Below are 22,450 nucleotides of genomic sequence, written 5' to 3' on the forward strand. Positions count from 1 at the left end.
GAAAACACGGTCAGCAGCTAGATGTGTCTTTCCTAAAAGAAAACACGGTCAGCAGCTAGATGTGTCTTTCCTAAAAGAAAACACGGTCAGCAGCTAGATATGTCTTTCCTAAAAGAAAACGCGGTCAGCAGCTAGATGTGTCTTTCCTAAAAGAAAACGCGGTCAACAGCTAGATGTGTCTTTTCTAAAAGAAAACACGGTCAGCATCTAGATGTGTCTTTTCTAGAAGAAAACACGGTCAGCAGCTAGATGTGTCTTTCCTAAAAGAAAACACGGTCAGCAGCTAGATGTGTCTTTCCTAAAAGAAAACACGGTCAGCAGCTAGATGTGTCTTTCCTAAAAGAAAACACGGTCAGCAGCTAGATGTGTCTTTCCTAAAAGAAAACACGGTCAGCAGCTAGATGTGTCTTTCCTAAAAGAAAACACGGTCAGCAGCTAGATGTGTCTTTCCTAAAAGAAAATACGGTCAGCAGCTAGATATCTTTCCTAAAAGAAAACACGGTCAGCAGCTATATGTGTCTTTCCTAAAAGAAAACCCGGTCAGCAGCTAGATGTGTCTTTCCTAAAAGTAAACACGGTCAGCAGCTAGATGTGTTTTTCCTAAAAGAAAACACGGTCAGCAGCTAGATATATCTTTCCTAAAAGAAAACATGCTCAGCAGCTAGATGTGTCTTTCCTAAAAGAAAACACGGTCAGCAGCTAGATGTGTCTTTCCTAAAAGAAAACACGGTCAGCAGCTAGATGTGTCTTTCCTAGAAGAAAACACGGTCAGCAGCTAGATGTGTCGTTCCTAGAAGAAAACACGGTCAGCAGCTAGATATGTCTTTCCTAAAAGAAAACACGGTGAGCAGCTAGATATGTCTTTCCTAAAAGAAAACACGGTCAGCAGTTAGATGTGTCTTTCCTAAAAGAAAACACGGTCAGCAGCTAGATGTGTCTTTCCTAAAAGAAAACACGGTCAGCAGCTAGATGTGTCTTTCCTAAAAGAAAACACGGTCAGCAGCTAGATGTGTTTTTCCTAAAAGAAAACACGGTCAGCAGCTAGATATATCTTTCCTAAAAGAAAACACGGTCAGCAGCTAGATGTGTCTTTCCTAAAAGAAAACACGGTCAGCAGCTAGATGTGTCTTTCCTAAAAGAAAACACGGTCAGCAGCTAGATATGTCTTTCCTAAAAGAAAACACGGTCAGCAGCTAGATGTGTCTTTCCTAAAAGAAAACACGGTCAGCAGCTAGATGTGTCTTTCCTAAAAGAAAACACGGTCAGCAGCTAGATGTGTCTTTCCTAAAAGAAAACACGGTCAGCAGCTAGATATGTGTTTCCTAAAAGAAAACACGGTCAGCAGCTAGATGTGTCTTTCCTAAAAGAAAACACGGTCAGCAGCTAGATGTTATTTTTCCTAAAAGAAAACACGGTCAGCAGCTAGATGTGTCTTTCCTAAAAGAAAACACGGCATCAGCAGCTAGATATCTTTCCTAAAAGAAAACACGGTCAGCAGCTAGATGTGTTTTTCCTAAGAGTATAATTATCGCAGCCAGAACATGATCCAACTTTTAAGGTTCTATTGACGTTTTCAATGAAAGATTTTCGGGTTTTCATATTTTGAACGTCTTTACGGAAATCTGTCTACGTCTGATGTGTCCAACTGCCCCGCTAGACTGCAACTTTGACTGATTGACTTACAAAGCCTGACATCCCTGTGTGACTTATGTTGAGTAATGCATACAAAATGACTACAAGCACTTATTTTTATGAACAAAACTTTTCAAAGATCAACAAACGAGACCGATGTTCTGTGGTCGCCCTATGGACGAACATTAAGATTCAGTGCTTCAACTTGCTTTCTCATTTACGTATCCAGATAAAAAGTTGATTTCGGATAAACTTCTCATTAATTATTGTAAGTACTAGATTCTAATAAAATGGTTAATTGTTTATTTACTTTTTTTTTGTATCATTTCGTTGATGTGACCAGCGACACGAGTGTTAAAAATTAAAAAAGGACAGCAGGCCGAATAAGGCTGGACATCACTGGTTTCAATTAAAGCTTAATTTTTTTTTCATAATACACATGATTATCTTTAACAGCAGCATTATTTTAATGGTTTGAGTCCCACTGCAATGTGTCCAACAGTAACCATATCAACAAGGTCTTATATACAATGCAAAACGAAATGATGAATCTGGTCGAAAGGGATTGCTTTATAAAGAATAGAAAATTCTGGTCGAATACAGCAGAAAGGGATTGTGATTGATGGAGATTGCATTAGTTTGACATTGCATTCTTAAATCTAAAAGTAGGTCAGATAGTAGATGTATTTCCGGATTTCCCCGTTCGATTTTCCCTTGACATAAAATCTTTCCGTCAGAAATCATACGTGATTCGGGGCTAATTTATCGCCAGGGAAAGAAGCAAGACTTTATTTGAATACAATTATGCAGACCTCCATTAAGATAGCAGAAATATATGTATTTGATCATCTTGTGTAGTTTCTAATGATAACTGATTTTTCACATGAGTAGCTTCATAAATACCAGAATATTATGATCTGTTGTGTGAATCTATAATTAATACAGCCTTTTTAAGTGCTTCAAAGCTGACCCGACAAGCCAAACTAAGAATTAAGTCTGTCCCATAATTTTAACATCAGGTTTTGATTTTAAATCTTTAAATTTTATGGTTACCTTTGAACCATTTCCGAGTTTTGTCGGAGTTTTTGTTGTCGGTCTTTGCCTTCAGTCAGGATCCTCTAGGTGATACTAGGTTCATTGTTTTTGTTTGACCAGACAATTTTATACTCCACCACTGTCACTTTATTATCTACGCTCGATATACTTACAATTAAAATCTGATTACAGTATAACTCAAGTCACAGTACAATTTAAGTCACAATATACTTTGGTGTTACAGTATAACTCAAGTCACAGTACAATTTAAGTCACAATATACTTGGTGTTACAGTATAACTCAAGTCACAGTACAATTTAAGTCACAATATACTTTGGTGTTACAGTATAACTTAAGTCACAGTACAATTTAAGTCACAATATACTTGGTGTTACAGTATAACTCAAGTCACAATACAATTTAAGTCACAATATACTTTGGTGTTACAGTATAACTCAAGTCACAGTACAATTTAAGTCACAATATACTTTGGTGTTACAGTATAACTTAAGTCACAGTACAATTTAAGTCACAATATACTTTGGTGTTACAGTATAACTCAAGTCATAGTCTAATTCCCAAGTCTCAATATAATTGAAATATCAGTCTAATTCAAGTCACAGAATAACTCAAGTCACTTAAATCAATGAAATAAATATTTATTATGTGCCGGAAGAGGAAGTAGTGTTCATTAAGATCAGTTTCCGTTGTGTTAATCCAACTTATCTCTGTCATTATTTGTAAACATCGGACATAGTAGTTTAAAAATATCAACAAAACACAGCAAAAAAACAACAACAATAAAAAACACACAATTTTAACAAATCAAAAATATTTACTGTTAGCAAAAACAAACAAACAAGCAAACACAAAAACATAAAAAACAACAACAATAAAACAAACGGAATACCCGTTACTAAGTGAAGGCTGGAGTGTCACATTACTAATTGTTTACCAACAAGAACATTAACATTTTCGGTACCGAAGAAAAAAAAAAAAGACTAGCGGGCGTGACACTTATCTATGAAACAAGACAATTTTTATTGGTGAAATATAAAACTGTCTGTTGCTATAGTAATTTTTCTGTTTTTGTACAAAGATAATTTTATTTATTTAGTATTTTATAAAACTTTATTTTATTAACGAGAAGACTAAAAAACTGTTCGGGTGATATGCGCTCTGAACAGTCAGTCGAGGATGTTGATTGTTCCATTTTGGAACCTTGCTGCCTCTAGACCCTTCCGACCTGCGGGAGGTTTGGGCTGCTATGTAATAATATTATCTTATCTTATCTTATATAATACAGACGTTACTTCAAAAAAGAAGATGATTACGTCCTACGCGTCATGCATTTAGTCTGCCAAGTCACTGGTTTTCCTGGCTAGCTCAGGCAACCCATTCCATGCTCTAATAGCACTAGGGAAGAAGGAGTATTTGTACAAATTTGTCCTAGCATATGGGACGAGGAATGTGCCTTTATCTTTGTGTCTTTCAGAGTATTTTATTAAATTTGTTTTTGTATTTGAAGATTATGGTTCAGTGTTTTATGTATGATTGCTACTTTACTTTTGAGCCTTCTGTCCTGAAGGCTTTCTAAATTTAGTGATTTTACTAAAGGTGTTACTCTAGTCAAATGTGAATATTCGTTTGTTATGAATCTCACTGCTCTATTTTGTGTCTGTACCAGTTTCTTAATGTTTTCTTGAGTTGAGGGGTCTTAAACAAAGGATGCATATTCTATTATTGGTCTAACCAAGGTTAAATAACATTTTAGTTTTATGTTCTTATTTGATTTATAGAAATTTCTTTTAATAAATCCTAATGCTTTGTTTGATTTTTTTGTAGTTTCATCAATATGTGGATTCCATGATAGTTTTTCATTTATTATAACACCTAGGTATTTTGCGTTTTTAGTCTGTGTTATTGGTTTGCCATGAATAAGATAAGTGGAATTAATTTGTTTTAGTTTTTTTGTTACTCTTAACAACTGACATTTTTCTGGGTGGAAAGACATGCTCCAATTTGATTCCCATTTCTGTAATTCATCTAATTCTCTTTGTAAAATATCTGTGTCTTGTGTTGTCTGAGGGAACATTTGAAGCAAATAAGATCTTCCTTTGGTGTGAATATATAGTCATCTGTTTTGTATTAATCGTCTATAATAAGGAACTATCCATGACTTTCGAATAGATTAAATGTAATAGGTCAAGATTGTTCATAAATCAATCAATATACGAGTTCCTCAGGGATATACCATGGTTTATGGTTTGTTTCTAATTAATAACTACTTCAATAACTACGCAAAGTATTTGTAAGAGTCAATGTGTTTCGGGGAGTTACTAACATGGATTGGGGATCCAGACTTGAAATTGTAGATCTCGATCTATCGAGAATCGTCACTCGCACGGTTAAATGTAATTTTGAATTGACTACATTTTTTGCAGATTACACCAGAGGCATTGACAAATTTTGATGGCAAGCATTGATCAAGAGAAACACAATTAAAGTAATAAAAAAAATTGGCGGGTTTAACGACAGACTTTTGAATACATACGATTTGTATAAGCCCCTAGTTGCGATAGTTATGTTTTATTTTTTTAACTGGGAAGTGTAATTTTCAAAGTAAAGAATTTTTATTTAGAAGTATTGTTGTCAATTGAATTATAAGGTCTACTTGTCGATATCAAGATCTACTCTCATAGTCATAAAAATACTTAAATCACAGACCTATATATATTCCATGTTTTGTTCCATGGAATAACATGGAAGCCAAAACGAGGAAAGCGCAAACAGGGGCGTCCTTGTATTACTTGGCGACACACCTTCATGGAGGACCTCAGAACAGTGGACACCAGGTGGGAGGAGGCTTCAGACATTGCCAGTGACAGATCTTTATGGAGACAGCTTGCCGCCCAATGCGCCGAACGGCGCGGGAGGACCTAAGTAAGTCTAGATAGATTATACATAGACTGGACAAACAATACACACAAATGTGAAAAACTTCAAAAAAAAAAAAAAAAGCTGAAACAAGGCGTTGTTTTGTAAAGAAGTTATAAGAAGTAAAGTTGTTGTTGCTTTTTTCAACCCTAACCTATGTAACATATAATTTAATGTTTAGATCTAGATCATGTAGTCCGAGTAATCGTATATTAAAAATAAGAGCACTCTCATCTCATCATTATTATTTTGCAATTTTTAGATACATAATCTAGATCTAGAAATATCTAGGTAATCAATCTATTTAAAAGTACAATCTAAAATCATATAAGATGATTTAAATCAACAGGCTTGAATACTTCAAGCTGCAATTTATCTCAATGGAAACTAACAGGAAATGGCTTTACATCATAGATTTGCGTACATAATATAAATGTGTGATTAATATTAATAATAGCCCATTTACAGAGCCCATTCTATTTAATATCCGCAAAATGGTATTGCATTATTTCTAAGCTTTGAAAACTGAATATCATTACTTTTCTTAAACAAAAAAGATAGACTTTCCAAGATTCGGAGCGACTTCCCTTACAGCTTGAAAAAAGCTACATATATAGCAATATATATATAGGTCTGTGATCTGATCATTATCGGATAAGAATTTGTTTCCGTTTTCCAGTTTAGGTATAACATACATAGGTCTGTGACTTAAAATTATAAATGTAAAAAAAAATATTAAACAACAAAACAACAACAAAAAAAACACACAAACAACTCAATGACATTATTGATTTGTTACTTCTGTGTGAGGATCTATTTGCCTCGCTTTTCACTCAGCGTGTCCCCGTCTACTTGAAATATTCTGCAAGGGATGTAACTCGGACCGATCACAATGGGAATTCACACCGGCAATTATTTCCTTACAACACTTTAATCTTGGACAACCCTGGGGATTTGACCAGCACAGAAAGGCTGAGAAACGGGCAGTGTGTTTGTGTGTGGGTGAGCTGAAGGGATTGTGCCAAGATATTTCTACAGCATTCAATAAATGTATTTAAGGAGAAGCTGTTTCTCCATTTTTAAGGCTCCACACAGAAAGAGCCTTATTTAAAAAAAAAATTAAAACTGCCAGACGTCCGGCAAAAAAGAAGACAAGTCCTCCTTTTATGTGGTCGTGTCCTCCGTCCGACAAGCATTGTCCTAAAGTGTGGACATGTCCGGCTTTTAATCTGTTGTTTGCTGTGTAATGGCATATTGTCCAGCAAGATGGCTGCCTGGTAGTGTGGTATGCGATTTTGACTGTCGTTCGGTTGTCTCTAAAGTCCCGGATGGAACCCTACCCGCTGCCATCCCTCGTCGTCCTGTGGGAGGTTTGGCTATGACGTAATGATCTGAAGGAATGTTCGAAACATGTAAGACAAAAAGAATGAAAATTCAATCCTGTAATATTCTGGTGGAAACACATTTCCAGCAGACAGAAGCTCTTTGACCACTTACTTCATGAACAGGTATCTGCAACAAGGCTCTTCACATGAAGCCTGTTTCTCTAATTCTGTGTGTTTTTAAATCGTTAAAAGAGCGTTTAGGAATGATAATTAGACTAATTGCAGATGATTACATAATATACGCAACATTAAAAACAACATAAAATACTAAATCTTTACAAAGAGAATTAGATGAATTACAGAAATGGGAATCAAATGTCTTTCCACCCAGAAACATGCCAAAAAAATATATATGAAAAATAAACACTAGGTCTTATTTATGGTAAACCAGTTGACCAAATAAAAACTCAAAATGCCTAGGTATTATTATAATACTGAAAAGTTATCGTGGAATCCACATACAGATATAGGTTAAATTATTTAAAAAATCAAACAAGAAATTAGGTTTATTGAAATGAATTCTTACAAATCTAACAAGAACATAAAACTAAATTGCTATTTGACCTTGGTTAGACCAATATTAGAATATGTATCCTCTGTTTAGGATCCCACAACTCTAGAAAACATAAAGAATCTAGAACAGATGCAAAATAGAGCCGTGAGATTTATTACAAATATTCACATTTGACTAAACACCATTAGTAAAATCACTAAAGCTAGAGACTTCAGCACACTCAACTAAAAAGTAAAATAACAATAATACATAAAACATTGAACCATAACTTGCAAATTCAAAAATACAACCTAATAAAATACTTAGAAAGGCACAAAATAAAGAAAGATTTCTTATTTCATATGCAAGGACAAATTGGCTCAATAGCTCCATCTTCATGGAATGGCTTGGCTGGACGATCCAGGAAAATCAGTGACTTTAAGAGTTTCAGTCTTTAATTAACATGCTAGATTAACACATGAATTCGACTAGATTAACACGTGTATACGCGTTAGTCGTAATTATCCTCTCTTTCAAATGAACGTTTGTAATTTATAAGTCAATATAAATAGAATGCCCAATGAGAGGATATTTCATACAAAATACAATCAGAAGAAAATGTCGAACATAGAGTTCCTTGGATTTGTTCGATACTTAATATAGCAGTTTTACAACCATTGATTTATAAGCCTGCTTCTCAAAATACACATTTAGACTTTTAAAGTTGTGTCCTTTTTTGTCTTTCTTTGTAAGGCTTTGTTCTCAGCTTGTCCTCCTTTGGACGTGCAGGTGTCTTGTAATCCTAAAGTGAAATGACCAGCAGACGATCGATTGACGTCAGAAATTTCTTCCAGTAAAAATCTGTGGTGATGGTATTTCATCCTGTGGCACGTCACTCTTTGCTAGATCTATATATGTAACATTCATAATGTCGTAGAAAGCCAATAAACTCCCACCGCACTGATAAATGACTGTGTTTAGTGTGAGCACAATAAATGACAGTGTTTAGTGTGAGCACAATAAATGACTGTGTTTAGCTGAGTTCAACACGTTTAACACACGTCTCGTAAAATTTATTTCGTAACACACTATTTAAACTATTTTTTTCTGTATTGATTTTAACACCTACATCTCGATCACGCCATGATGCAGATATAAAAAAATAAGGTTGAGTAGGCTTATTTTAAATACTAGTAATGCCGGCTTTACCTACTTGCAACACAGACTATTCCCCTTTGCACCATGTACCTGGGGGCAACTAAGAGAATGGTAAAACAACAATAATGTTGAAATCTAATCTATAAGTACATACCATACGTGAATCATTTTATCTATTGTTTATCGCACTTAAGTTAAAAAATAACTATAAATATTTTTATAATGATCCATCGACACTTTTCCATAACATTGACAAGAAAATTTAATTCCTTTTTCGTTTAAGTCCAGGTAAATATTAGATAGGGCATGCTTCAGTTTGACTTCAATGATGAAAACTTGGGAAAAGAAGTTTCTGACGCAGCTAAAATTCCTAGATGAATACTTCACTGAACAGTTATTATCATAGTTATTTTGAAGCTACAGTTTAGTGTTTGAAACTAAAAAGGTTTTTAACATTCTCGGCGTTGACTGAGTAAGTAGAACAGGAGTGTTCCATACAGAAATTCACTGCAATCATCTTTCAAAAGTAAATAGCAAGGAATCATCTAACTTGATCTAAGGTTTGCATCTTTGCACAGGGATAGTGTTTCCTTCGTTAGTGGGGTGGAGCATGAATAGTCTAACAAAGAAGAAAAAAAAACTGAAATACTGACTTCTTGTGGGTTACCTTGTGGCTCTAGGACTTCTGGGAGATTAAAGTATCCAAGGCTTCGGTTGAAAATTATCAAAGGCCCATAAGATCACTCGGTTGTCTGGTTCCAAGTCTGTAATACAATGTAGCAGGAGTTTCATCTCTCACAGCGCTACAAGTCCAAAAACTGAGGAGCTTCGAACAAATTGAAATAGTTAATAGAAAACACGTTTGTGGCGCCCATATGATCGCTCAGTCGGGGCGCTATTTGCGAACCGATGAAGTAGATTCACAACACCCTTGAGAGCGCGCACGCTTTGGAAATCAATAACTTACCGAGCAAGAGACGCCTAAATATCCAACAAAAACAAAAGAGACCACAGCAGCCGGCATTTGGTTGTAATCAAGGGGGGTCTGAGGGACACTTAGGCCTACTTTTGGATAATTTAATAAGGAAGAATGTATTTGGCCTGATAAATCTATACCAATGTGTGTTCTAGTGTGTTCTCACGTTTCTCTACATAGATCTCCTTCTAACAATGTCATAGGAATTGTAGGGGCAAAGCAATATCCAACAATTCAACTAGACATCTCAGTTATATGCTTTTTTTTGGTCAAGCACTCATTCAATTATTCTTTGTCACTCATTTAATCCCTCTTTCATTCTGACAATCTCTTTTTCTCTCAATCTCTCTGACAGTCTCTCAATCTCTCTTAAAGTCTCTCAATATCTCAATTTAAGTCTCTCAATATCTCTCCATATTTTAATTTCTCTTTCAGTCTGTTAATCAACATCAATATCAGTCTCTCCACAAAAACAATTTCCCAGCAGTAAAAGTTCTAAACGGTAAACAAAGATTTGAAAACATTCCTTCTCCGCTGTCTCCCCGTGAGACTGTATAGTTTCTAGTTGATTCCATTCATTATAGATGTCGTATACGACTTCTTAATTGAAAGTCCAAACATTGATTTGTTCTAAAAAGGAAAAATATGCTCGATTCTCAAATTGTATCTTAAGGATCTTAGAACAAGAACAGAAACAGCTTATTGCAAAATAAAAATGGCCGCCTGTCAGGTTTGCGTATTTCCGTTATAAGAAAAAAAAATTAATTATGCCAACGATGGGAATGTGCTTAATGGTATGCTCAATAGATCGGGCATGTCAAACGTGTCGCTAGACCTGTGGCCCTTTTAAATGATACTGCCATTCGCTTATTTAAAAAAACAATTGCACATTCGACTATATGTACAATTAGATTAGAGAAACGAAACACACAATATATTTTTAGTCAAAATATTTTATTATAAACTTTTGGAAATTACCATTTAACGGGGAGGCATACCCAATATCTATAATCTGGCTTGTTAAGTATGTACACAATATCTATAATCTGGCTTGTTAAGTATGTACACAATATCTATAATCTGGCTTGTTAAGTATGTACACAATATCTATAATCTGGCTTGTTAAGTATGTACACAATATCTATAATCTGGCTTGTTAAGTATGTACACAATATCTATAATCAGGCTTGTTAAGTATGTACACACAAAAAGAAATCACTACAGACATAAGGCAGAATATGTCGCCTGTGGCCATAACATCTCATTAGATGTCTGCGGGGCGCTCACGGCTATATAGTAAAGAATATCTATTCTGAAAATCAGTTGACAAGTTAGTTGTGTGACCTAATTACATTGGCTCTAATATGTAACAATTCTGTCAATATTGTGCATGACACTATTTTAATGGCTGGCTGGTTCAGATATGTAACAATTCTGTCAGTGTTGTTTGTAACACTATTTTAAAGGCTCTCGACCGGCAAACTTCCATCATCACTTTCGACTTTTTAGTTTTGCCACTCCAAAATCTGAATAGAATTGAAAAGTTTCTTTATTTCTAAGTTATGTCTTGTTGATAATATCGAGATTTTTTGTTGTTATTATTAGCTCAATGTAGTCATTATCGTTGTTGGCCTCGTAATATGCTCCTCAGTTTCACTCGATACACACATGATGTTGTTGTTCTTTAAATAATGTTTAGATCTAAAGATGTGTTGAAGTAATAAATAGTACTTTAAGTTAGGATTGTAGTGTTTATTAGTTACCAACACAGTGTCATTGGGGACTCCTATCCCTTCTCTATAGATCGTCGCATTTTTCATTTATATCAAGGAGTTAAAATGAAAACATGTTTATGAGACTATGTTGTATCTGTTCAGAACGTCACAGCTAACCGAGCGAGCTAATTCACCTGTCAATCAATCAATCTTCCTGTAATCTGATTGAACAATCTGTGCGCATGTGTGAGTTGGTCAACAACATAGACTGTAAAGAACAGTTCAAATTATCTATCATCTATCTATCTATCTATCTATCTATCTATCTATCTATCTATCTATCTATCTATCTATCTATCTATCTATCTATCTATCTATCTATCTATCTATCTATCTATCTATCTGTCTGTCTGTCTGTCTGTGTATTTATCTACCCACCTACGCCACGTATGCGACTGGCTTTTTTAAAGCGAGGATTGGACTTTACAGTCATCTTCGAGTTCATAGGACATGCGTAATATGCTCATCTTCGATCACGAAGGAGGAGCTATATATATATATAGATCTATCTATCCATCCATCCTTCCTATTTTCCGCTGTCAATATACACTCAAAAAGCAGTTCTATTTGAAACATCTGTGTGAGTGTGTGTGTGTGTGTTAAATATAAGAATTGAATTCTTCAGTTGATAACCTACAAAACTTTTAGAACGAGATTAATAACCAAATAATTATGTTGGCTACACGCATTAACCTTCAACGCTTCATAAAAGAAGGAAAGACTATTTTGTGATAGAAATGCAATCTATTAGTTTAGCTGTTTACATCTTCGGCACATCCTCCCTCCATTTTTTTCTCATAGTTTAAATAAAATGGCGCATTGATGCTTCCATTGAAAAACAATTGTTTCTTTATAAGATCTATAGTATCTCTTCTTTTTGTGAAACGAAAATAATAGAATTTCGATAGTGAAATACTGTCTACTCGCTATGCTTACTTTCTCAGAGCTGCATGCTTAGAGAATAAAATGAGCGTTCTCTAAAAAAAAAAATCTGGTTATTCCGGGAATCGATTTTATCGAAAATCTTTTCAGACATTCTCTTCCACTGACAACTAAATTTAGCATGGCCTCCTAACCGGAAGTACTTTATGGGCTGTGTGCTACCCGGATGTGTACTTTAAAAAAAATAGAAAAGGATATCGGTGGAGGCCATAACACAGCCCAAAACTCTATAACACGTTTAATTCTATCTACACTCTTTCAGTTTTAATATATACTACACATTTAATTGCAGACAATGTCCGATTTTTCGGACACATCCAGCGTGAGTGACACGAGGGGCTTGATGGAGGAGAAAGATGACGGCAAGCCTCGGAGCTCCATACCAATGACGTCATTCAATTTCATCAATTCCATCATAGGCTCTGGCATAATAGGTAAGTAAGCAAATCATACTTCTAGTGATAGATCTAGTGCTTGATTGTAGACTATATCTAGTTCTAGATCTCGATTCCAATGTAATGTCAATCATATTCTGTTTTTTCTTTAAAGAAAAAAGAATTATTGAAAAGTAAATTTTAATTTTAAAAAATTCTTGCTGAACTTGCTGTATTTAAAAAATTTAATCAGTTTTCATTTCGTTTCACTTCTGTCCAAATTTTCCATGTCGATATTTTCAGTACTAATTTTTGAAATACTTTTTAAACTTAGATCTAGATGTAGACTTTACTTTAAAGACGAGAGCATGGAATGGGTTGCCTGAGCCAGTTAGGAAAACCATTGACTTGGCAGAATTTAAGTCATTGGTTTATATGCACGACTAGATGCATAACGCGTAGGACGTAATCATCTTCTTTTTTTTTTTTTGAAGTAACGTGTTTATTTTCTAAAATAAGATAAGATAAGCGTTTCAGTTCTTAGCTTCTACTGCCTTTTTCACAATATTGTTCTTATATCGAACTCGTTTAGTTCTACCTTGTAGACTATTTATCTTGCACGCACCACATGTTAACTTGATCACTTTGCCTAAAGATGATTTGGTGTGCTTCTGATCCAAATATATCTTTGTTTTACACTAGATGATAAGAAATATTGGTTGAAGTGGGCTTAGGTCGGGGAGCCATATCTCCATCAACATGTGGCGCGCTGGCGCCCTGATACCATGTTACCATTTATCGATTAGATTCCGTTGACCGTTGCCTCGAGTCATCGAATCAAAGCTCTCTCGTCGGCTGGATGTAATTTATGGACGTACGGGGAATGCTGTGTTTCCGTGTGATTGTGGGGGATGAGGTGGGGGATGCTTGGTGAGGGTCATGTTGTGAGTACAGCCGGCTGTATTCTGTGTAGAGTCAGACTGTATTCTAACAGTGTGTCTCACTAGAGTAACTCACTGTAGCCTGGGGAGTAAGTAAGAACAAGTAAAATATCCTTTTCAGATCTTACGATCTATAGGAAAGATGATGTAATGGTAATCTTTTTCTATGGCTGAAGGTTAACGAGCGTATAATGTGACCAGTACAATGACCAACTGTCTTTATTTTCATCAACTAATACCAGGTACCCATTAGAGTTGGATGGACTAAGGAGCGTCCTAAAATCCCGAAATCCGAATTCCCTGTCCCAAGATTGGAACCCGAGAGCCATGGGTTTGGAATCCAAGCGCTTGACCACTCCACTTGTGTATCTTGAGACTTAAGTGTAACAATGTTTCTCACTTCAGTAACTGTATCCTGTGTAGAGTGTTACTATACTGAGTATACTCTAAGAATGTGTCATTCTGTCAGTATGTATAGATAGATCTAGACATTAAGAAAAAAGCTTTATATCTAGCTACAACTTTATTCACTTCTTTTTACATGTAGCTTACTTTTGAAAACGGGCAAATTCTTTTTGAAAGAGAAATGAATTTTTCTGAAATGCGGTAGACGTCTATAGAAATTGATGTACTGTGTTGTCATTGAGTATGTCATCAATAAACTACTGAACATCCTCTTAAAATGTGATGAGTAGAAATAAGACTTTGTGTATGTGGCTAATGTAATTGAAACTGTCATTATATTAGGGATTATAGACAAGACTGTCAATATATTAAAGAATAGAAATAAAATTGTCAAAGAATTAAAACAAAACTAAGAAATTAACAAATTTGTCACCAAAGATAGGATTATGTAGCTACATTGATATAAAGTGTCTGCTAGTTTTATTAAATTATTCATCATAAAAAGTAAAAATAAAACGTGTTTTGTTTGAATCAAATTGAGATTTAGTTTTGCGTTTTAAAATGTTGGTCATGTGCTATTCCCATCAGCAGGGATTCTCAAAATGGTGAGCGCGACGTTTTTCCAAAGAAAGGTTTGGAGGGCGCGAAGGCGTTCAATTTATTTTGAAGGGACGAATTCGGTATTGTAATTAATACGTTCATTAAAATTTGAACAATAATCTAGCAACAATTATATTATTATTATATTTCAAACATTACAATGAATAAATTAATCGACGTCGTTTCCTCTTCTATGTCTACCATTTGTATTAGTATGTCTACCTCGAGAGGTCTCAGCAACAAGATCCCCTGAAAAGTCTGTGGTGGTTGTTGTTGTAACGCAAGTCTCGACTCGAATTTATCGGAACGTTCAACATCTCTCGTCTGTCGTGCATTGTTTCTTTTCATAAGACCGCGAAAAGGTTTTCTACTCAACAGGAAGATGCTGTTACAACGGTCAAGGCCATTATCAATGCACGTGCGCTGCATGTACCTCGCTAGTCCTTTATATTATAGTCATAGTTAACCTGTCAGACAGACTGAAAACTTAAAATACCTAGATCTAGGTGTTTTAATAAATTGAAAGTTATAGTTGAATGCTAATATCGATGAAATGAATTAAAAAAATCAAACAAGGCATGAAGCCATTAGAATTTATTGAAGTAAATGTTTATCGAATAGGAACATACAACTAAATTAATAGACTATGCATCCTCTGTTAGAGAATCATCAACTCAAGAAAACATAAAGATACTAAACTGACGCCAAAAAAGAGCCGTGATATTTATAACAGATGAATTTGACTAGAGTAAAGCCATTAGTAAAATCACTAAATTTAGAGACACTTCTGGACAGAAAACTTAAAAGTCAATAGTAATAATTATAATACATAAAACAATAAACCATAATTTACAAATACAAAACGACAACTAATAAAACACCGAGAAAGATAAAGTCATATGTCTTATTTCATTTACCAAGACAAATCCGTACAAGTGCTCCTTCTTCCCTAGTGCCTTTAGAACATGGAATGGGTTGCCGGAAACCGCCTGGAAAATTAACGACTTAGCCCAGTTCAAGTCTCAAATTACCATGTACGATTCGATTGACACATGGATACGCGTAAGAAGTAATTGTAATCTCTTGAAAGAACGTCTGTCATTAATAAGATAAGGTAGATATATAGACTTATAATGGTAACTTTTGTCCTAAACAGATGAGCACCACACATTCAAACATTAGTTGAGTGCTACAGTTTCTGTCCAGTTTGTTGAAACTTATAAAATTTTGACAGTAGATCATTTAATATACAGAAATATCCACCAGTTGTTCATTTAGTGATACCGGTTGTTAGAGTGAAAACTTTAGCCTTAGAGAAACACCAGTTTTAAAATACTTTGTGTCAAAACAAGTTACAACAGCTGTACATCCTAATAAGATTTTTGTGACGTCTAATTTAATGAAGTACAGGCTAAATATGTGACACGAAACACGAAGCTTTACTTAATTATCTGGTTGAAAATTGGCTTGGACACTGTCCTCTGAGTGCTTAGAGACCACATAAACTTGGTTGTGAGCCTAAATGAACAGAGCTGTCAAAACGCGTTCGCTGGAGAGCTCCTCACACTGTAGACTGTTATTAGAGATGGAACCAAAAGACTCGGGGTCAATGTTCTAGAGATGAAATCTATCTAGAGATACACTTAATTTATCAGTCTCGACTTGCTCTCTGAGAGACACACTTTATGTATCAGTCTCGACATGCTCTCTTAGAGACACACTTTATGTATCAGTCTCGACTTGCTCTCTTAGAGACACACTTTATGTATCAGTCTCGACTTGCTCTCTTAGAGACACACTTTATGTATCAGTCTCGACATGCTCTCTTAGAGACACACTTTATGTATCAGTCTCGACTTGCTCTCTTAGAGACACACTTTATGTATCAGTCTCGACTTGCTCTCTTAGAGACACACTTTATGTATCAGTCTCGACTTGCTCTCTTAGAGACACACTTTATGTATCAGTCTCGACTTGCTCTCTTAGAGACACACTTTATGTATCAGTCTCGACTTGCTCTCTTAGAGACACACTTTATGTATCAGTCTCGACTTGCTCTCTTAGAGACACACTTTATGTATCAGTCTCGACTTGCTCTCTTAGAGACACACTTTATGTATCAGTCTCGACATGCTCTCTTAGAGACACACTTTATGTATCAGTCTCGACTTGCTCTCTTAGAGACACACTTTATGTATCAGTCTCGACATGCTCTCTTAGAGACACACTTTATGTATCAGTCTCGACATGCTCTCTTAGAGACACACTTTATGTATCAGTCTCGACTTGCTCTCTTAGAGACACACTTTATGTATCAGTCTCGACTTGCTCTCTGAGAGACACACTTTATGTATCAGTCTCGACTTGCTCTCTGAGAGACACACTTTATGTATCAGTCTCGACTTGCTCTCTTAGAGACACACTTTATGTATCAGTCTCGACTTGCTCTCTTAGAGATACACTTAATTTATCAGTCTCGACTTGCTCTCTTAGAGACACACTTTATGTATCAGTCTCGACTTGCTCTCTTTATATAGAAACTAATTTCTTTTTAGCCTTTGAATTACTTTAAAGACTAAACTTTTCTATTTTGACAAAACTTCAACTGTTACTTCAACGCCTTGATTTGTTTTCTGTTTACATCTGGTACTTCGTCAGAAAAGCAAGTCACTTCGTCAAATTGGCATTACAACAAATTACAAAACACAAATTAAAATATTATTTCAATTTAGAAACTTGTTTTAAACTAAATCTCATGACACTCTGTGTGTGTGTGTGATGGTTGCTAGAGAGAGAGAGTGAAGGAAGGACCCAACAAATCAATACGTGAGGGCAGAACTCGCCTCATTGCGCCTGGACGTAGTTGCTGCTGTAGACAATGGAACACTTCTTGGCTGTCTTAGTTGAAATTAAAATCACTGTCGACAGCTTGATTATTATCTTATCATCAATTATTATCAATAGGGATTTCTTTCAAACCCTAGATACTGTTTCGAATGTATAATTTTGTGAAAGCCCAATTATGCCGGATTCCATCTTCTAAACATATTTTTGTTTACATTGATTATTTTATTTTTATGTCATTAGGCCTATACAATTTGCCCCCCCCCCCCCCGCAAATTCTCCAGGAAGCAATATAATATAGGCTCTTCTCTCCATAATGACTCGTAGGTCTTTAGTTACACACGTCATTGCATTGCTCTACTAGGACTGTCTGTGTGGAAACAAAATGCAGGCGATTGGGCACTCTTAATGTGATAGGTCAGCCCTGTAGAGAATAGAACCTTTGCCCATTCGTCATTGACCCGATCTTTTAGTTTACAAACTGAAATAGATAAATACATGGCCAAGCTTTTTCTACCAGCTATTAGCCGCTGATTGATCTAGCAGTCAGTGACAGGCGTCAGCTCAACGCTTGAAAAGATTGATCGTAGCTCGCCTCGGCGATAGCAGACTTGAACCAAAATTACAACGACTTTTAGATCTAGCAGACTTGATACAAAACTGCAACGACTTTTAGATCTAGCAGACTTGATACAAAACTACAACATTTAGATCTAGCAGACTTGATACAAAACTACAACATTTAGATCTAGCAGACTTGATACAAAACTGCAACGACTTTTAGATCTAGCAGACTTGATACAAAACTACAACATTTAGATCTAGCAGACTTGATACAAAACTACAACATTTAGATCTAGCAGACTTGATACAAAACTACAACGACTTTTAGATCTAGCAGACTTGATACAAAACTACAACGTGTACATTTAGATCTAGCAGACTTGATACAAAACTACAACATTTAGATCTAGCAGACTTGATACAAAACTACAACATTTAGATCTAGCAGACTTGATACAAAACTACAACATTTAGATCTAGCAGACTTGATACAAAACTACAACATTTAGATCTAGCAGACTTGATACAAAACTACAACATTTAGATCTAGCAGACTTGATACAAAACTACAACGACTTTTAGATCTAGCAGACTTGATACAAAACTACAACGACTTTTAGATCTAGCAGACTTGATACAAAACTGCAACGACTTTTAGATCTAGCAGACTTGATACAAAACTACAACGACTTTTAGATCTAGCAGACTTGATACAAAACTACAACATTTAGATCTAGCAGACTTAATACAAAACTACAACATTTAGATCTAGCAGACTTGATACAAAACTACAACATTTAGATCTAGCAGACTTCAACCATAACTACAACGACTTTTAGATCTAGCAGACTTGAACCAAAACTACAACGACTTTTAGATCTAGCAGACTTGATACAAAACTACAACATTTAGATCTAGCAGACTTGATACAAAACTACAACATTTAGATCTAGCAGACTTGATACAAAACTACAACGACTTTTAGATCTAGCAGACTTGATACAAAACTACAACATTTAGATCTAGCAGACTTGATACAAAACTACAACATTTAGATCTAGCAGACTTGATACAAAACTACAACGACTTTTAGATCTAGCAGACTTGATACAAAACTACAACGACTTTTAGATCTAGCAGACTTGATACAAAACTACAACGACTTTTAGATCTAGCAGACTTGATACAAAACTACAACATTTAGATCTAGCAGACTTGATACAAAACTACAACATTTAGATCTAGCAGACTTGATACAAAACTACAACATTTAGATCTAGCAGACTTGATACAAAACTACAACATTTAGATCTAGCAGACTTGAACCAAAACTACAACGACTTTTAGATCTAGCAGACTTGAACCAAAACTACAACGACTTTTAGATCTAGCAGACTTGAACCAAAACTACAACATTTAGATCTAGCAGACTTGAACCAAAACTACAACGACTTTTAGATCAAAGTGAAGCAAGTTTATTACCATTGAAATGAATCAAATATAATATTGGTCTATTTCAGTGTTTCCCAAACTGTGTTCCTTGGAACCCCAATGTTCCGCGAGGCCTGAATAAGTGTTCCACAAACTACTGGAATAATTAACTAGTAGGCCACGACTTTAATTAATTTCTCTAAAAAAAATAAGCAAAAAGATTCCGTTCAATTCTCAGACTGCGCGAAGTGTTCCATTAAGGAAAAAGTTTGGGAAACACTGGTTTATTTAATAAATCATTTTAGTATGTCGCCTGTCTATTAATAGTCCATTAAGTTTACTTCAAATAGCTTAAATAGTTTCACACTTCTTCATCTATAATAAGCCATGTAAACCAAAGTTGTTATAAATAAAACTTAAAAGCTATGTTTGTTGTCAGTGTAGGCCTATATTGTTTTTTAAAAGTACATTAGTTGGAATAGGTCAAAGGTTAGGGGTAGTTGAAATGGGGTACTTCGTTTAAAGAGGCACGTTAAGTCGTTAGTCAGAACATTGGGTAGGTATATTTTTAATCAAGACAGTTGACAAAAACATTTTTTTTTGTAGGATTTTTGAGAAATATACATTGATTAAAAAAACTATTTACAGAAAAGTATCCAGTATTGTACAGTATTGCAGTATATTTCAGAGATATAATGGTAATTTGTTGACAAACCATTTAGTACGTACGGTCTGAAGAATTACACCCAGTTGTAAACTCATATTGTACATTGATACTACAGAAATGATAAACACAATTGTTCAACACAAATGAACCTATCGAGATCTATAATTAGACTTGGCCGACAGATGGTTTTCACCTATAGAATTGTTAGTTAGTGTTCTTTACTTTAAAAAGCAGTGAGTGTAGCAGAATGAACTGTCCGGTCTGTTATTGAGCCCGCGTCTCTCACTTAGGGCTTTCATGTGCACTTAATAATTAAAAAGCTCCAGGAGAGTTCGCTGATAGGCTTATAGAGTTACTAGCATTTTTTTTGTCTGTTATTATTTGTAAGTAAGCTTCGATACAATGTTTTAGTGTTCAGACTACACGTACACGCATAATGGCGAATGACAAAAGAAGTCAAGAGAAACTTGAAAGATGTACAACACGATACGGGCAGATACCACACAAACATTTGCTATATGCACACACACACTCATACACACACCTCAAACGTGCACACTGTTAGTTGTTTCTTTTGTTCTTTAGTGAATCAAATGCATTTCAAGATGACACATTTATGAGATTTGATTGTATTTAGAATATTACTAGCACAAGTCAACGATGTCAGTGCAAGGAACATCTTCCACAATTATTACCCTAATGCACATACATACACCACTTTGACCCCTGACCTTTGTTGTACTTCCTCGACACTTATATGCACACTTCTTTGGTCCGTCATTTGTATGGGAAAAACAAATATTTTATCTTCTAGGAAACAGTCTTCGCAGCATAACGCTTTCAAGATATATATATATATATATGCAACAATCTACGGCACATCCACACTCTGATCTAATATTTTCTAATTCTATTTATAGGCTAATGGTTTTGTTAAACATTAAACATGTTTTGTACATACAACATTGTATTATTCGACTCATTATCTTGTCACTTCTATTGGTACATGTCCTGATTGAAATTGTTCAGTTGTTGATGTTAAATTTGTTGTAGCGTTTTGTTTTAAATGTCTTGTTTTGTGATGTATAATTAGACATTTTGTTTGCGTTCAAAATATTTAGTCACGTGGAATACTGCTTCTTTGTATTTGATAATTATTTCAATTATTACCTTGAATGCCCAGCTAGCAAGAGACTGCTCTACAAACGTGCTGCAGATTTCCTTCTCATATTTCACTCTTCATTGCCTTTGTTTCTCTGTTGCCTCCTCTTAGTTTTCTCTCTCTCTCTTTGTTTCAGGAATGCCTTTTGCTCTCAAACAAGCTGGCTTTGGTTTGGGACTGATTTTAATCATTTTGGTTGCTTTTGTTACAGGTAAGTCTTGACTTCTGTTGCATTTCAATGTATTAGAGAAATGAAAGAAATAAAATTTTAATGAGATTTTCGAATAACATATAGTTATGCCAAGTTTTATCAAGATTGGTCAAACGGTTTTATCTCTCTCTCTCTCTATATATATATATATATATATATATATATATATGCCTATATGTGTGTATGTGTGTGTGTGTCATTCGAAAAAAATACATGCACTTAATAAAATTATATTTTGAGTAAATAAATTTAATTTGAAGCGATAAGTTAAATGACCTGAACAGAAATGTATTTTACACTTACAATAGCAATACTTGAAATCAAAGTTATTTTTTAGTGACATTATCTGAAAGTGGAAGTAGGTATCATTGCAATCGTATTGAACGGCTGGACGTGGCCTCACAAACTAAATACAAACTGACCACAGGACAAGGTCTGCATAGCAATAATGTAATTGTATCTAAATGTAGGACAAATTGAGCTTGCAAGTGGTCGTGCGTATGAAAATGCCCCATATATTCAGAAACTGATATAAAAGTAAATCCCTATCGATATGCATTTTTTATAAACCTCTTTCAAGTATTAGAAACAGCTAGTAAACATTTCTTCTTACATTTGCTGACGCAGCCGTCTCTACATATATACTATTGTAAGCAGTACATGTGGGCGTACTATTGTTCCATTGTTCAATTAAACAGTCGTTTTACAGCGAGATAGAGCTTTAGAAAGGTTATTTACCGCAATTTAAATTGTAGTGCAAGGAGCCTAAAAAAAAGACAAAAATGGGGAAAAAAATAATATAACCGCATATTTGGTAACTATGCAATTTAGGATCCTCTAGGCATAACTAGCAACAATTCGAGATTGATTTATAGAGTGGATCATGTATTACAACTTCCGGTATTTCTGTGTTCATT

The 22,450-nt window shown here is 35.0% G+C and overlaps 1 protein-coding gene across 2 annotated transcripts in view; it reads left to right on the forward strand.

Annotated features, from left to right (window-relative positions):
- Positions 1 to 22,450, forward strand: part of LOC106060768 (putative sodium-coupled neutral amino acid transporter 11) — a 44,568-nt gene that overhangs the window by 11,119 nt on the left and 10,999 nt on the right. Inside the window, exons 1-3 of one of the 2 annotated variants that reach the window (XM_056031770.1) lie at positions 1,773 to 1,900; positions 12,627 to 12,768; positions 21,459 to 21,533. In XM_056031770.1, coding sequence (XP_055887745.1) covers positions 12,630 to 12,768; positions 21,459 to 21,533 — 214 coding nt within the window. In that variant the 5' untranslated portion in view covers positions 1,773 to 1,900; positions 12,627 to 12,629. Of the gene's footprint in view, positions 1 to 1,772; positions 1,901 to 12,626; positions 12,769 to 21,458; positions 21,534 to 22,450 lie in introns of those variants that run through there. The other variant, XM_056031766.1, reaches the window with a different exon arrangement.

The sequence above is a fragment of the Biomphalaria glabrata genome, chromosome 1 (assembly GCF_947242115.1).
Source record: "Biomphalaria glabrata chromosome 1, xgBioGlab47.1, whole genome shotgun sequence".
NCBI lineage: Eukaryota > Metazoa > Mollusca > Gastropoda > Planorbidae > Biomphalaria > Biomphalaria glabrata.